Source organism: Sphaerodactylus townsendi, linkage group LG02 (assembly GCF_021028975.2).
Source record: "Sphaerodactylus townsendi isolate TG3544 linkage group LG02, MPM_Stown_v2.3, whole genome shotgun sequence".
Classification (NCBI taxonomy): Eukaryota; Metazoa; Chordata; class Lepidosauria; order Squamata; family Sphaerodactylidae; genus Sphaerodactylus; species Sphaerodactylus townsendi.
This window is the reverse complement of record NC_059426.1, coordinates 162,324,253-162,340,272: the sequence shown is the minus strand read 5'-3', so window position 1 is coordinate 162,340,272 and position 16,020 is coordinate 162,324,253. Positions and strand designations below refer to the sequence as shown.

The window sequence follows — 16,020 nt, the reverse complement described above, 5'->3', positions numbered from 1 at the left end:
TATTTTAATGAAGCTCCTCTACCTATGTGTAAAGCAGGCTTGTGTGCAAAATTCAAACACTGCAATAAAGAAATGCAAGACCTGCATGAGACAGCATCATGAAAAGTGTTGTTTATGCAGAAAACCATGATTTCAAACTAGTCTTACTGACTAGTGATTTAGATCGATTTGATTTAAATCAATTCCATCCTGTCCAGGAGAGAGTCAAATGGTTTAAAAGTATCTAAGCATCCTTAAAGACCAATGAATATTTTCATACTGAACTGATATAAGGAATTACTTCCTCCCACCTAAAAACCTGTGTAACTGGACAGGCTAGTCTTAATGGCCCCCTCTTGTTTTATTTTGTAAAATAAAATTTTAAAAATCACTCCATGATTTAAACTTTAAAATAGTTTCAATAACATAGCAGCCCAATCTTGGAAGTATATTCTGCACCCCTGTGAAAACTGGCAATTCTGAGACATTGCAGGAAACTCAGGGTAACAACCTGCAATATTTAATGCACTCAACTTAGATAATTGAATGAGTAACTTACTGTAATTATAAGTGATGGAATGAAATTTAGTTAAATAAGGAAGATATGAACAATGACTGAAAAAATAGAAAAATAGATACTACTAACTAGAACAGTTAGTAAAACTTAATTATATCTCTCTCTGTTTTTTACAGACTAGAGTTTGTAGAAGACCTCCTCTTTGTACAATAATATAGAAACACAAATTGAGAAAGTGAAAATCTGTTATATCTGTTAGGACATTGACATCAATATTGTATGGTGCCTATAATATCAGAGTGATACCTTTGAATTATTTTCTCTCTTTATTTTATTTCTGTAACTTTTTATCTTTTTTAAATAATAAAGACATTTTAAAAAAAATATTCAATGCATTCAATGACATCACGACACGGGTTTTCGTTCAACAATTATAGGACAGCAAGGAGTAAAAGAGGGATTGCTTGCACACAAGTATTAATTTCTAGTTCCTGGATTAGGAAGAACAGAAAACGTAAGAAGCAGCATATCAAGAGATATGCAGTGACATAAACAGAGCATTCCAATAGTTTCTCAGTCTTTGCTGCGGTTCTGCAGCAGCGGATAGGTTTTTATGCTCTGGGTTTTCAACTGTTTTTCATGATCGGAGTTTCCATTGGTTTGTTCATCTTTAATTATTTTTGTGAGTCGCCTCGTGCAGTTCGCCGAAGAGGTGGCATACGCATTTTCTAAATAAACAGCACCTGATGATTTTTTAATGTTTATTCTTCATTTCCAGACACTCATGAGGCATTCATAATCCATGTCAGAAACCTTCATTACCAAAAAGATTAACAAGCAGGATCTGAGCCAAAGCTATTATTTGTAACTGTGGTTGAAACAGACTCATAATCTAATACACAAACATCATGAAATGAGCATACAATAGGTACGCAAAGGTAAGCAAGCAATGGGTCATTACTTACTGATGGGCAAATGTCAAATTCACAACATTTACTAGGCAGATTATGTTTACAGGGTAGTTTGCCACTGCTGTCCCCAGTCATCTACACTTTAGCTCCAGCAAGGTAGGTGCTCGTTTCACCGATCTCGGAAGGATGGAAGGCTGAGTCAAGAAGGACATTGACAAGCTGGAACGGGTCCAGAGGAGAGCAACCAAAATGGTAAAAGGTCTGGAATCCATGCCCTACAAGGAGGGACTTAGGGAGCTGGGGATGTTCAGTTTGGTGAAGAGAAGGTTAAGAGGTGACATGATAGCCATGATAAGATATTTGAAGGGATGTCATGTTGGTGAGGGAGCAAGCTTGTTTTCTGTTGCTCCAGAGGCTAGGACCAGGAGTCATGGGTTCAAGGTGAAGGAAAAGAGATTCCACCTAAACATCAGAAAAAACTTCCTGACAGTAAGGGCTGTTCGACAGTGGAATGCACTACCTCGGAGTGTGGTGGAGTCTCCTTCTTTGGAGATTTTTAAACAGAGGCTGGATGGCCATCTGTCAGGAGTGCTTTGATTGTGTGTTCCTGCATTGCAGGGGGTTGGACTTGATGGCCCTTGGGGTCTCTTCCAACTCTATGATTCTAACCTTCAGCCAGCTACCTAAAACCAACTTCCTTTGGGATCACACACAGCTTTGACGGTGCCAGCTTACCAGTCTGTGCCAGAAGGCTCCTGAGCATATAATACTGACAATATTTCCAGAAATGATGCAGCAACAGCTCTGGCATCAACTCCGGCTGGGCACACAGGATGTGCGAGTGTGGTTTTTTTAGCAATACCACCTCCCCTTAATATTGCATTTTTCACTAAGTTCTATTTCCTTAGTGCATGAAGCTGCCTTATACTCAGGTCAGTCTTGTCTACTCAGTCTGGCAGTGACTCTCCAGAGATTCAGGTTGAGGTCTTCCACATCACCCCCTACCTAATCTTTTTAATTGGAGAAGCCGTGGATTGAAGCTAGGGCCTTCTGCACGCCGAGCAGAGCGGAAGGACATCTGCTTGGCATACAGAAGGTCCCAGGTTCGATCCTTGGCATCTCTGGTTGAAAAGATCAGGTAGTACATGGTGTGAAATATCCCTTCCCTGAGACCCTGGAGAGCCACTGCAAATCAGTGAAGACAGACTGGGCCAATGGGCTGATTCAGTATGAGGCATGGGTTCGTGTGTGCAAAGAGCCCCACATGCTCATTGAGTGTATCTGTATCACACCTTTCTTCTAAAGAACTTAGGGCTGTATCCATCATCCCCTTCTACTCTGATTAATCTTTATCCCCACACTTTCAGGTACATTAGGCTGAGAATAAGTGATAGGTTGAAGGTCACTCTAGAACAGGGGTCTGCAATCTGCGGCTCTCCAGATGTTCATGGACTACAACTGACCATGCTGGCAGGGGCTGGTGGGATTTGTAGTCCATGAACATCTGGAGAGCCGCAGGCTCTAAAAGCTTCAACACAAAGCAGGCCTTTGGATCCTGGGTCTCCCAGACCCTAGCCTGCAGGGGGACATAGGGGGTCAAATGTCCCCAGGCTGTGCCCATTTAGTCACATGGAGGGCGGAAAATCGCCCCCCACCCCTCCTCCTTCCCCTTGGGTCCAGACACTGACTTTACAACCTGGTGCAAAAAACTGTTGTTTGATTGCGGTGGAGGAGGGTGGCCGTTCATACCGGGGGCGGGGGGGGGGGCGCTCAGATTTTGCACCAGGCTACATTTTCCCTAGGTACACCTCTGCTACCCTGACACACTAATCGCTACACTGTGTTGATCTTGAGCCTAAAATTTCTATCATCAGCAGTTGATATTGTACAATGTGAATAGTTCATTCAAATCTAGAAACTGGTTCAAAAGAAAAAGAAGCAACACCTTGAAGTATCTGCAGTCAGAGGCTTAAGTGAAGTGTGCCGTCAACTCCTGGTGACCCCATGAAGTTCCCCCACATGGGGGTCTTCAGGGCAAGAGGGGGTTTGCCTTTGCCTTCCTCTGCATAAACAACCTCAGTCATTCCCGCTGGTTTCTCACCCAAATACTAACGGTGGCCAACTCTGCTTTGCCCCTGAGAGCAGATGAGATTGGGCTAGCTGGAGCTATTAGGCTGCTCCAAAAAAGAAGTACATTCTTCTACTTAATAGAGAAATAATCGGATCCCTTTAAAAGAAAAGAGCGCACACGTAATTACCAACATGACCAGATAACATTGGGGAAGGAACACATCCTCCTTTGTAACACCAACTCGAAGGGAATACAAAGGGTAACGAGGCACATTAGGAAGGGCTTACGTCTCCCTTGGCAACAATTCATGCCTGCCACCAAGAACATAAGAAAGAGCCTGTTGGATCAGTCCATCCAGTCCAGCACTCTGCTACTCGCAGTGGCCCACCAGGTGCCTTTGGGAGCTCACATGCAGGAGGTGAAAGCAATGGCCTTCTGCTGCTGCTGCTGCCAAATACCTGGTCTGCTCAGGCATTTGCAATCTCAGATCAAAGAGGATCAAGACTGGTAGCCATAGATCGACTTCTCCTCCATAAATCTGTCCAAGCCCCTTTTTAAACCGAGAAAGTCAATCCTGCATTCTCCTTGACAAAATATGTGAATAGGATCACTGCACAAGGATGGTATGTCAGAAACTACCATGTTTCCCCGAAAATAAGACAGTGTCTTATATTAATTTTTGCTCCCAAAGATGCGCTATGTCTTATTTTCAGGGGATGTCTTATTTTTCTGTGTTCTGCTCATTGGGCATGCTTCCAAACAAAAACTTTGCTACGTCTTACTTTTGGGGGATGCCTTATATTTCGCACTTCAGCAACACCTCTACTACGTCTTATTTTCCGGGGATGTCTTATATTCAGGGAAACAGGGGATGTCATACCTCCAGCCCAGATCAAGTGAAAGTTCGCTACACAAGTCTGGGGTGGGGTAAGGATACTGGCCAAACACGAATGCAAAACGATTGCTTGATATGAATGCCCTCCAAAAAAAGAGAGAGGAGAATTTAGTCCAAAGAACATAGCTTGTAGGCTCTAATTTATGGAAGTCCACAGTGGCATCTTGGGAAAGAGACAGGAATCTGGCAGGCCCCGCTCTGTTCCCTTCTGTACTGTAAATAGAAAGCCAAGCTGAAAAATAATTCGGTTCCAGCGCACACGCTGTTCAGTTGACAGCTTCTTAATCAAGCCTCATCCTGATGTAAAACGTCTCGTCCAAACTATAAATCCCCCAGGGAGCCACAAAATTGAGACCGATGGCAGCTCCTCTTTAAAAAAAGAAATAAAAAGTACTGGATGATTAAAAAGAAGGCCTGGTTTTGCTACAGGAAACTACTCATACCTGTCGCTTGATGGAGACCAATTCCATATCCAGTTGTCTCAGCAAAGTGGTGGCGGCCGTGGCGTTGGCGGAAACTGCCTCCACGTCCTCTTGGGAGAGGAACATGCCTTTAGGAGGTTTCCTCTTGGCCCTGTTCTTCGCAGCTTGACTACTGTGCTTTTCCTTCTTGACCTGAGGGATGGTTTCAGCCGGTGGTGCCTGCAAGGTAGAAACCTGCCACACATAAGCCGGGGTGTCGCATTATGCCTAGTGAAGAGCACTTTCTGTGATTAATCGGTTGCATGGATCAGAGAGAAAAACCTAGATGGGCCACAGCGGCGGCTTTACCCCACCCCAATGAATTCATACGTTATTTTTGAAAAGTTAAACTGCAGGCAGAATAATTTGAGAAGAGGATTTCCCTCGCTGCCTGCACACAGGAAGAAATGCTTCTTCTAAAGGGGTGCCTTGCTGAGACACACTCAAAAGAAATGAAGAATTAAGCTTTTTTTCCCCCCTCCCCTTCAAAACCGCTGTTTTATTCCCATGCAAATTAATGCAGATTTTGGTCAATTAAAATTCATACGCTTTGTCAACTAAGATTCCTAATTTGAAAATTAGCCACACATCAAAGGAGAGGAGAGCTGGTTTTTATACCCTGTTTCTGTCTACTGAAAGGAGTTTCCAAGTGGAATAACAATTGCCTTCCCTTTCCCTTCCCACAACAGACACCTTGTGAGGCAGGTGGGGCTGAGGGTTCTGAGAGAACTGTGACTGGCCCAAGCTCACCCAGCAGGCTTCATGTGGAGGAGTGAGGAATCAAACCCAGTTCTCCAGATTAAAGTCTGCCACTCTTCGCCACTACCCTATTGGCTCTCTACAACTTTGAAATGAGCTGCTACAGTTGCAGATTGGAGGAGTCAGATGTTCAAGCCCAACATGCCAGTAACGGCTCATACCAAAGCCAATTCCATACCTGCTAATGAATTGTCAATGTGATCACAGGAAGGCTACTGAACACCTGAACTACACCATTCTCCATGTGGGAGAGACGGGGTGAAAGAGAAAGAAACAAATGTGTGGAGGATTCCGTCTTGCTTGCTGCTTGGGATTTACACCCACTCCCTCTGGGTCCCTCTTTTGTACACTCTTCCACAAATACAGCAACAAACCGTTTAATGCAAATCAACAGATCCGAAGCGGAGCTGCTGAAATCCTGACACAAACGTCTCTAATCCAGAAAATCAATTTGATTTTGAAATATTCGCCCTGGGATTAAAATAAATGTTAAAAGAGGCTCCCCCGGCATATTCTCCTTTTACAATAAGGAAGCATCAGCGCAATTTTCAAAGTCTAGGAAATGACACCCCTCTCCCCCCGGCCGCCCCCTAAGATCATGGGTATCTGGGGAAAGGGATAAGACCTTAAGCAGGTGGGCGCCTTCTTCCCCCACTAGCCAAACATGAGATGGATTGAAAGCCTCCTCCCTGTCCAGCAATGGGCATTCAGGCAATCCACACAGGATTTGTGGATGGGTGGCACCTACAGTTTGCCATCCCAATGCCGTTTGCTCTGTGTGTGCGCGTGCGGTTGCGTGTGTAAGGAGGGAGGGTGTTCCAGAAAGAGTTGTTGTTTTGCTGTTAGATTTTCCTGTCCGTGGGTTTAAAGGCGAGGGTCACGTTCCTGTTCTATTTGTCTTCTAATAAAACCACAGCGCAGCAGTGGTCTGTGTGTGTACGAACAACACGCTAGGATCTCTGTTCATTCGCTTGTGGAACAGATGGCTGCTGATGGATTGGGGAGCCCCAGAAGGCGGCACAAGCTCGGAAGGGCAAAACAAACGCAAAAGGTTTGAGAAACACTGTTGGAAAACTCCCGCAATTAGGAAAAGAGGCAGGAAGGAGAACTCTGCTTGTGCACAAACACTGAGAGCTTTCCACGTAACTCAAAGCTGCCTAACGATCTGCAAAGCCAAGATTCCCAACGCCGGACCGCAGGGTGTCGGTTTAATTCTGCACCAGAAACGAAAAGGAAACCCAGCTTGTTGAGTGTGTGGGTGGGACAGAGAGAAAGAGAGGGCGAGAGAAAGAGAACGGGAGAGTAAAGTTTAAGTTTGATATGCAATTTTCTACATGTCAGCCAGAGGGGGAAAAGCAGAAACTAATTTAAAACAAAACACGAGGGGTCAGATGACTGCCTTCTAATCCTTAAAGCTCATTCATTTTTAGATGCAGCGCAGGAGCCATGCAGAAAGATAAAGATGATTTTTTTTTTTGCATGGGTATGAAATTTGCCCAGAAAGAGGCCTTTTAAGGACAAGGGGTGGGAGGCGGTTTTTCTGAATATGAAATCTGGGATATTCGTCTCTACAAAGGAGTCGTCAGATTTGTCTGCCGTTTTAAGACAAATCTCCTATTCAAAAGGAAGGGAAGGCTAAATTTTATTCCGCTCCTGCTGTGTTCAGCACAGCGAGAAAAGTTTCAAGTACACACGAGGCAAAAGGCAGAGAGACCTGCAAAACTATTGGCACGACTGCGCCGGCAACTAGGGTTGCCAACCTCAAGGTGGGACCTGGAGATCTTCCAGAATTACAATGAATCTTCAGACAAGAGAGGTCACTTCCCCCGTAGAAAATGTGGGCCTTGGAGGTGAATTGTGTGGCAATATGCCCTGCTAAAGTAGGGTCTCCAGGAATTTCCCAATCCGGCGCTGGCAGCCCTACTCCAATCACTACCTACTCATTTTCTCAGCTGCAGGCTATGCTGATTTCCTTAAGACAGCGGTGGTGAACCTATGGCACGGGTGCCAGAGGTGGCACTCAGAGCCCTTTCTGTGGGCACGTGTGCACAGAGTTCGTCGTGTGTGGGGGGGAAATCACCCCCCCACACACACACACACAATTTAGGCTGGCCTGGGCATGATCCTTTACCTGGGAGTAAACTCAGTTGCCGGCAATGGGGCTTGCTTCTGAGTAAACCCTTCTAGGGTCATGATTCACCCATTTGAAGTGTTGCACGGTTGCTTCACCAAGCTTACTCCTGAGTAATGCGCCTTGGAGCCAACTGTTTTTTCTAAACTAAAATCTCAGTATTCAGGTTAAATTGCCGTGTTGGCACTTTGCAATAAATAAGTGGGTTCTGGGTTGCAATTTGGGCACTCGGTCTCGAAAAGGTTCGCCATCACTGCCTTAAGACAACGCACACAGAGCTATCGGGACTGGCTACCTGCCCTAGATAAATACCAAGACTACACAAAATGGAACAGCTGTAAAGTAAATAGCTAGAAGTAAATAGATTGTGCTGCAGCTACAGCTAATGTGGCTGTTTCATTGTTAGCCATTTCATTCAGCCAAGATGTGGTGGGTCACTCAGCTGTTTCCTGCTGTGTGGTCTTGGTATTTATCTAGCCTGCTGGGTATCTCTGGGCTAGTCACAGATCTATGGAACTCTCTCGGGCCCGTCTGCCCCACAAGGGTCTGTTGCTGGGAGAGGAAAGGCAAAGGAGTTTGTAAGCCCCCTGGAGTCTCCTTGCAGGAGAGAAAGGTGGGATATAAATCCAAACTTTTCCTCTTTCCATCTTTGGTGGTGTGTTCAAGATAGCGTGCATGTAGGCCCAATTTGCACTGCCCTAAAAGGAAGAGGGGAGCTGCCTTTTTCAAATGACCAAAAAGGTACTGCTTCTCTTCTGAGCAGCAGGGTGGACTCTCAAGTCTCGCCCCAACATGAGTGTGAGAAGACCTCCCCACAAAAGTCCCCGACAATTAAGGCTGCCAACTCAAGGAGATTTGATTGGAGCCTGGGAAGGGCTGGTTTGGGGGGGGGGGAGAAGGGGGAGGGACCTCAGTGGGGTATAAAGCCATATAGTTCAGCCTCCAAAGCAGCTGTTTCCTCCAGGGGAATTCATCAGTGTGATCTGAACAAACAGCTGTAATTCTGGGAGATGTCCAGCCTCCCGATGGGGATTTTGCATTTGTCAATGTCGCAGGGATCTGGAGGCTGGCAATCCTATCAACAAATGCAAAAGAAGACGGGAGAGAAGAATGCCACTACAAGTAATGCCACTACAAGCACGGGATGCCCCCGTGCTGAGTACCACACCGCTTTTGGCACATTTGGCATAACATCTTGTCAGCACAGCCTGTTCCCTCCCGGCCTTTGGATCGGGCGCCACCATTTTTATACTGTATGCTGCTATGATTTTATATGTCTTATTGATCTGATCATGAATTTTAATGTATTGTGTATTACTGTATTTGTATTATTGTATTTACATTTGTTGTACACCGCCCAGAGCCCTTTGGGGGTGGGCAGTTTCCAAATCAAATGAATAAATAAATAAAATATAATCACTGGCCATGAAGCTAGCATTTGTGGATCCGTGCAATAGAAAGACTCCTGTCAACAGACTTCAAGGCTGAGCTCTGAAACATGTTCAGGCTCACATCAGTGACCATCTAATATACTGGAAGCTCCCTTATAGTTCAGGAGCAGTCGGAGATCCGATCAGTTTTCTTTTGCTGGTCCAGAGAACACTTGAAGGATGGAGCAGCAGGTTTCCCCAGCAATTGTGACATGAACAGATGAAAAGGATGCCATGAAGGCAGGAAACAGTAGGGGGGAAAGAGATGAAAATAAAAAGCCACCCCCCTGAAAAAAAATGCTCTTAACAAAACTGATTGCGACCCGAACGCTGCAAAGAGGACAGCATCCCCCATTCCTTCCTTTGCCCGTATTAATTTTTAATATCAGTTAACCAAATGATAAAGTGAGGGATTGTGAGCTCATCAAGTTTTTAATTAAAGAGGGAGGAGAGGGAGGGGGAGAGAAACCCGGCCCGAAAAAATATGACAGTGAAGGAAAAATGGACACCTCGCACCCCTGGATTAATCTTGCAGGATAATTTTGGACTGCATCCACCCAAGACTTCAGATACAAAGACTGATGAATTCTCCAGGGGCTGCCTACTTCATCCTTGCTCTTCCACTCAAGATGCTTATATTTGGCTAACTTGCTCTGGAAAGGCAGATCAACCATTTGCTAAGCATCCAGTTCCTCATAACCTGATAAGCCAGATTTATCCATGAACTGCTGCTTATGTATCTTATAAAGAGTTTCCACTATCCAGTAACTGAGACAACTAGTCCAAGTGGTGTAGTGGTTAACAGTTTTAGGCTAGGATCTGGGAGGATCCCCGCTCTGCCACGGAAGCTCTCTGGGCAACCCTGGGCCAGTCATCCTCTCTCAACCTCACGGTTGTTGTGAGCATGATGATGATGATGAAGAAGAAGAAGAAGAGTTGGATTTATATCCCCTTTTCTCTCCTGTAAGGAGATCTCCTTTCCCTCCCCTCCCCCCACCAAACACCTTGTGAGGTAGGTGGGGTTGAGAGAGCTTGGAAGAACTGTGACTAGCCCAAAGTCACCCTGCTAGCATGTGTTGGTGTGCACAAGCTAATCTAGTTCTCCAGATAAGCCTTCACAGCTCAAGTGGCAGAGCAGGGAATCAAACCTGGTTCTCCAGATTAGAGTGCACCTGCTCTTAACCATTATACCACGCTGGGGAAATGATGCTGTAAAATCTGCTTTGGGACCCCACTGGAGAGAAAATTAATCACCCAGCGCAGTATGTGCATGCAGGCACCCACATATTGCTTTGGAGTATCTCAATGTGATGTGGTAACTCTGGGGGTGAAGGGGGGGGTATCAGAAAATGACACAAATTAGTTCTGTTAAAGTATGAAAAATGAGGGCGTGCAATCCAAAGCACGCTGCTTGGCTGCAAAGACAACCTGAACTCAAACATTGCAACCATCTGTTTCCTTTTGGAAAGCACAGCAGATACAAATTAACTTTGACTTTCACCATGCATGGCTACATTCACTGTTCTCCCCTGCACGGCAGGGAGCCAATGGCTATCAAAGGCTGGAGGGGACGGGGGAGGCAGAACTGAAGTCTACCGTGCCTGCATTTGTCATAACCGAACCCTTGTCAAAGACATTACAAACTTGAGCTAATTACATACTCATCCAATATTAGCATTTGACCAGGACAGCTGTGGTCTCAGGGACAGCAGAGGTGTCGTCTTTTCCAACTTCCCTTCTCACATCTGCACCATTTTAAAGCACAAAGCGGCCCCCTTCACAGAAGCACATGATTGCAAGGAAGTAGTTTCCCTCACTGTGATTTCACGCCATTGCTACATTGACGTGGGTACGGGAACCACCAAGAACGTGACCATCACGGGGGAAAGACCGCAAGATTTGTGTCCCACACTGGGGTATACTGACGCCGTTGCTGTCCGTAGGTTCCAAGAATCCCTAGGTCAGTGGTGGTGAACCTATGGCACGGGTGCCAGAGGTGGCACTCAGACCCCTCTCTTGTGGGCACGCACAAACAGAGTCGCCCCCCCCACACACACACACTCACATCTAGGCTGGCCTGGGCTGCTGGGCTCGATTATTAGCATTAAACCTAAGACCTAATTTTGAGGAAGCAGTGTAGGTAACCCTGTTAAGCACTGTTAAACCCCACTGATTTTCATGCAAAGAACTAAAGCACGATCCTTTACCTGGGAGTAAGCTCAGTTGCTGGCAATGGGAGTAAACCCTCCTAGGGTCATGATTCACCATGATTCGTCATTGGAAGAGTTGAACGGTTGCTTCAAAGCAAAGCCACCAACTACCACCAAGCTTACTCCCGAGTAACGCACGCCTCGGAGCCAACAGTTTTTTCTAAACTAAAACCTCAGTATTCAGGTTAAATTTGCCAGCACTTTGCAATAAATAAGTGGGTTTTGGGTTGCAATTTGGGCACTCAGTCTCCAAAAGGTTCGCCATCACTACCCTAGGTTGCCTAGAACACAGGTGTCAAACTCACAGCCCTCCAGATGTTGTGGACTACAGTTCCCATCATCCCCTGCCAGCATCATGCTGGCAGGGGATGATGGGAACGGTAGTCCATAACATCTGGAGGGCTGCGAGTTTGACATCTGTGGCCTAGAATCCTGTCTGTCTAGTCTTTCAGAGAGAAGGAACGCAGTACAGCATAGGCCGATCTCCTTCGACCTCAGACGCTGATTGTGGTTAGTACTTGGATGGGAGACCTCTGCACAGAAAGGCAAATGCCAAACCATCCCCGCTTCTCACCTGCCTTGAAAGCCCCTTTGCTGGGGTCGCTGTTAAGTCAGCTGCGGCTTGACAGCCCTTCACCCACACATGGTCTCTGAGACTCTATTCCCATGCCATGTTGGGGGTAAAGTTTCTCGTTCATGCCAACAGGAGGATTCTGGTCTCCAGACCCACAAGTGTAAGATTCCCCTGGCCCACCTCGTTTTCAGGAAAATCAGGAACCCACCTATCTGGAGACATCAGGTGTCCAGGATCCGAGCTTCGCTTTGGGATGCCCCTGGAGATGTGATGCTGTTCACACAGCGGACTTGGTCTGCTACCTCTGAGCTCCAGAAAGACTCCTCACAGCCCCTCAAGGCAGAACAAATTGGCATTTGGCATTTCTTTGCTTATCTGAAACACTCTGGGCTCCTCTTGCTGTGGCGCAACCGTGTCTTTTGTACCCTGACCCAAAAGCCTGGTGTGTGAAAGCTAATCTTGGGACTAGGGGGAGAAAGTGGATGGTGTAACGTTTATCCTGGGTTATACAGGGAGATGGGATTTGCTGGTGTTCCGGGAGCTCAAAAGAGGCTCCAGCAAGCAAGAGCACAATTGCTACACACCTCGGCTCCCTGGCTTGTGGAGTTGGCAGGGAGACAATTTTAACTGAATTTAAACTATATTAAATTTATGTTTAATTACCACTCAGTGTCACGCTATACTCCCAAAGTGGAAGTTTACTTCAGCAAAACTTCATTAGCTGCATCAAATGAATGTATCCATCTGTCATTTAAGCAGGGGTTTGTGTGTGTGTGTGTGTGTGTGTGTGTGTGTGTGTGTGTGTGTGTGTGTGTGTGTGTGTGTGTGTGTGTGTTTTAACTGCAAAAATAATGAAGGGATTCTTCGAGAAGGAATGGGGGGGGGGGGGAAGGCACAGAAGGAAAATGCACTTTCAGGATTCAGCACTTAGGAGGAGTTTTTGGTAGGAAAAGTCCTGATCCGTAAATTTCAAGTCAAGCAGCGTGACCACAAACAGCTCCAGGCTACATCCCCTCATCCCACCTAGCTAGGGCCGACTGCATGCATGTCCCAAGTTCAAACCCACATTCAGCCGGGAAGTTCATAGGGTGACCAGGCAAGTCTCTCTCTCGTCCTAACCTACCTCACAGGGTTGCTGTGAAGGAAAAATGGAGGAAAGGAGTACCACGTTCACAGTCCTGAATTCCGTGGAAGAAGGGTGAAATAATGATGGGCTAGTGCAGGGGTAGGGAACCTGCGGCTCTCCAGATGTTCAGGAACTACAATTCCCATCAGCCCCTACCAGCATGGCCAATTGGCCATGCTGATAGAGGCTGATGGGAATTGTAGTTCCTGAACATCTGGAGAGCCGCAGGTTCCCTACCCCTGGGCTAGTGTGTTGTCGAAGGCTTTCACGGCCAGATTCAACTGGTGGTTGTGGGCTTTCCAGCTGTGTGGCCTGCATCTGTGGTTGGCATCTTCAGAGGTGTATCAGAGAGAAAAGTCTGTTGCACACTGTGCAACAGACAGGTTGATATGAATTTTTGCCGATCGTCATCTTCAGAATTTGAGGAATACCACATCTACCACTCAAGGGTCCACTGAGTTTATTTATCTTATATTTTTATCCCTAATGTGTCTAACCGTCTTCTCTTTTTATCCATAGGGGAGGAATGGGATCCAGACCTTTAATGTGACGGGAGTACCTTGATGGCAATCAAACTGGGCGACGGAAGAGGAATTCCAACCTTTCCTATTTGGCCTTTTACACATTTCCCACTTTTTTGGTGGATGCTTGGTTAGAAGATGGTCTAACCCATACCTCCTCGGATATTTCCCAAATACCCTTGACTGAAGGGAGGGCAATTGGCCCCCATAACATTCCGTATGACACACTAATTACCAGATCCAAAGACTTCAGAGCCAACTGAGCAGAGTCCAATTCTAGAGCCTTTACCATCTGGATTAGTTTCTTGGGCTGTCCCCTAGTGAAGGCATGGATACCTCCTCAGACTCTCCCTCCAAGTTTGAAGGAAGACTGTCCTCTGAATCAAGCTGTAGGTATGGTAAAGTAGGCTGAGCCTCCTCATGTTTCAACACTGAAGGGTGCATGTTGGTCAGCTTGAAGTTATCAGTTGGAAGGGGTATGGTGGGGACACTGGTGGTCAATAGAGGGAGACTGTTCATCTTGAGTAGATGAAGCATGGCATTGAGGAAGAGATGGCCTTTGATGCTGAGAGGAGACAGCTGACCGGCAAGCCGGGAAATCAGATTATGGATGCAATTGGTGACAAGCCTCGATGTGATGATGGCTTAGATGACAGATAAACCTTCTTTTTAGGAGCAGCAGTAGCGCAGTGGCTAAGAGCAGTGGCTAAGAGCAGGTGCATTCTGATCTGGAGGAACCGGGTTTGATTCCCTGCTCTGCCACTTGAGTTGTGGAGGCTTATCTGGGGAATTCAGATTAGCCTGCACACTCCCACACATGCCAGATGGGTGACCTTGGGCTAGTCACAGCTTTTCGGAGCTCTCTCAGCCCCACCCACCTCACAGGTGTTTGTTGTGAGGGGGGAAGGGCAAGGAGATTGTAAACCCCTTTGAGTCTCCTACAGGAGAGAAAGGGGGGATATAAATCCAAACTACTTCTCTTCCTTCTCTTCTTCTTCTTCTCCTTCTTCTTCTCCTCCTCCTCCTCTTCTTCTTTTTATCCTTTTTTACAGGAGGCTCGAAGTTTGCCTGTTTGGCCATCAAGACTGAATTCAGAGATGGATCAGATGGAGCTATCAAGACTGAGGACACCAAAGACACAAAAGCCCGCTTTAAAGATTTCTCCATGGGAGAATTCACCAGTGAGGGATTTTCCCCACAACACAGCCTTAAGCCTGAGGGCATGTTCAGGTCTTGCGTTTGGAGTAAAAAGGCAAATGAAGGGTAGGTCTCGGAGAGATGAGTCTCACCGAGGCAGAACAAACTTTCATTACGCTCATCATTTTGAGCCATCTTCATTCCATATTTGTACATTTGTTAAATAACGCCATATTGATGAAAAGAAAGGGGGGAAAATCCTGAGGTAAACGAAATGCTCTGGCAAAGCAGGTCCTCTCTCAATGGCGGCAAACAGAGAATTGAGGGAGGAGCACTCTCCCCTCCTCCATCACGTGACCATTTGGGTGGGAAACCACACTGCCCTCGGCTCAAGATGGAGGGGAGCACCACAAGCACTCTGAAGCAGAGGTGGGATCCAGAAGGTTTTCACAGGTTCCCGAGAGTAGGTTACTAATTATTTGTGTGTGCCGAGAGGGGGTTACTAATTGGTGATTTTGCCACGGGATTTTTGCCTTAGTTACGCCCCTCCTCTCAGCAGTAGCGCACAGAACTTGAAGCAGTCTAGCAGGAGGTGCACCGGCGTGCGTGGCAGCCTGCGCCTGCATGCATTCGTTTCCCACCCAAGGACCAGCGCAGCAGCTGCGTCCTTGCCACAGCCCCGCCCAGGAATGCCCGGCCACGCCCCCATTGTGCCCTGCCCAGCCCCATTGGCGCTACGCCACAGTTTGAATCCCACCACCATGGGAACCTGTTACTAAAATTTTTGGATCCCACCACTGCTCTGAAGCTTCTAGAACCTTTCTGTTTAGTTCTCTGCGGTGCAACGGCACTGAAGACACAACAACGATGCCTTTGGTGCTGATTGGATAACAGCCACAGTTTGCCGAGATGCAAGGGAAGAGTCTTGATTTTATTTTGCATCCAAGCCCTGTTCCAACTGAACCAAATTAGATGAGTGCTTACTCTATCTTGGCACCAACAGTAGGCCAAAGTTTTATTCAGTGCAGCAAGCATTATTACTGATGGAGGGGGCACTGCAAGGTGCCTACTGTTATGATTTAGGGAGAATGAAACTACTGGGGGGACCTTGTCAAAACCTCCCATTCTCCCAGGTTCTCCAAGGAATCTACCTATATTACGCTGACTCTGGGCCCACAGCTAAGATCATTTTATTGCCTCATCCTCTTAACTGCCTGAAACATTTATGCTCCTTCTGCACATGCAGACTAATGCACTTTCAATCTACTTTCAAAGTACTTTGCAGCTGGATTTTACTG

The 16,020-nt window shown here is 46.5% G+C and overlaps 1 protein-coding gene across 2 annotated transcripts in view; it reads right to left on the bottom strand.

Moving 5' to 3' along the window:
- Positions 1 to 16,020, bottom strand: part of RCOR1 (REST corepressor 1) — a 205,193-nt gene that overhangs the window by 19,523 nt on the left and 169,650 nt on the right. Inside the window, exon 8 of one of the 2 annotated variants that reach the window (XM_048485455.1) lies at positions 4,817 to 5,029. In XM_048485455.1, the coding sequence (XP_048341412.1) occupies positions 4,817 to 5,029 (213 nt within the window). The remainder of the gene's footprint in view (positions 1 to 4,816; positions 5,030 to 16,020) is intronic. The other variant, XM_048485456.1, reaches the window with a different exon arrangement.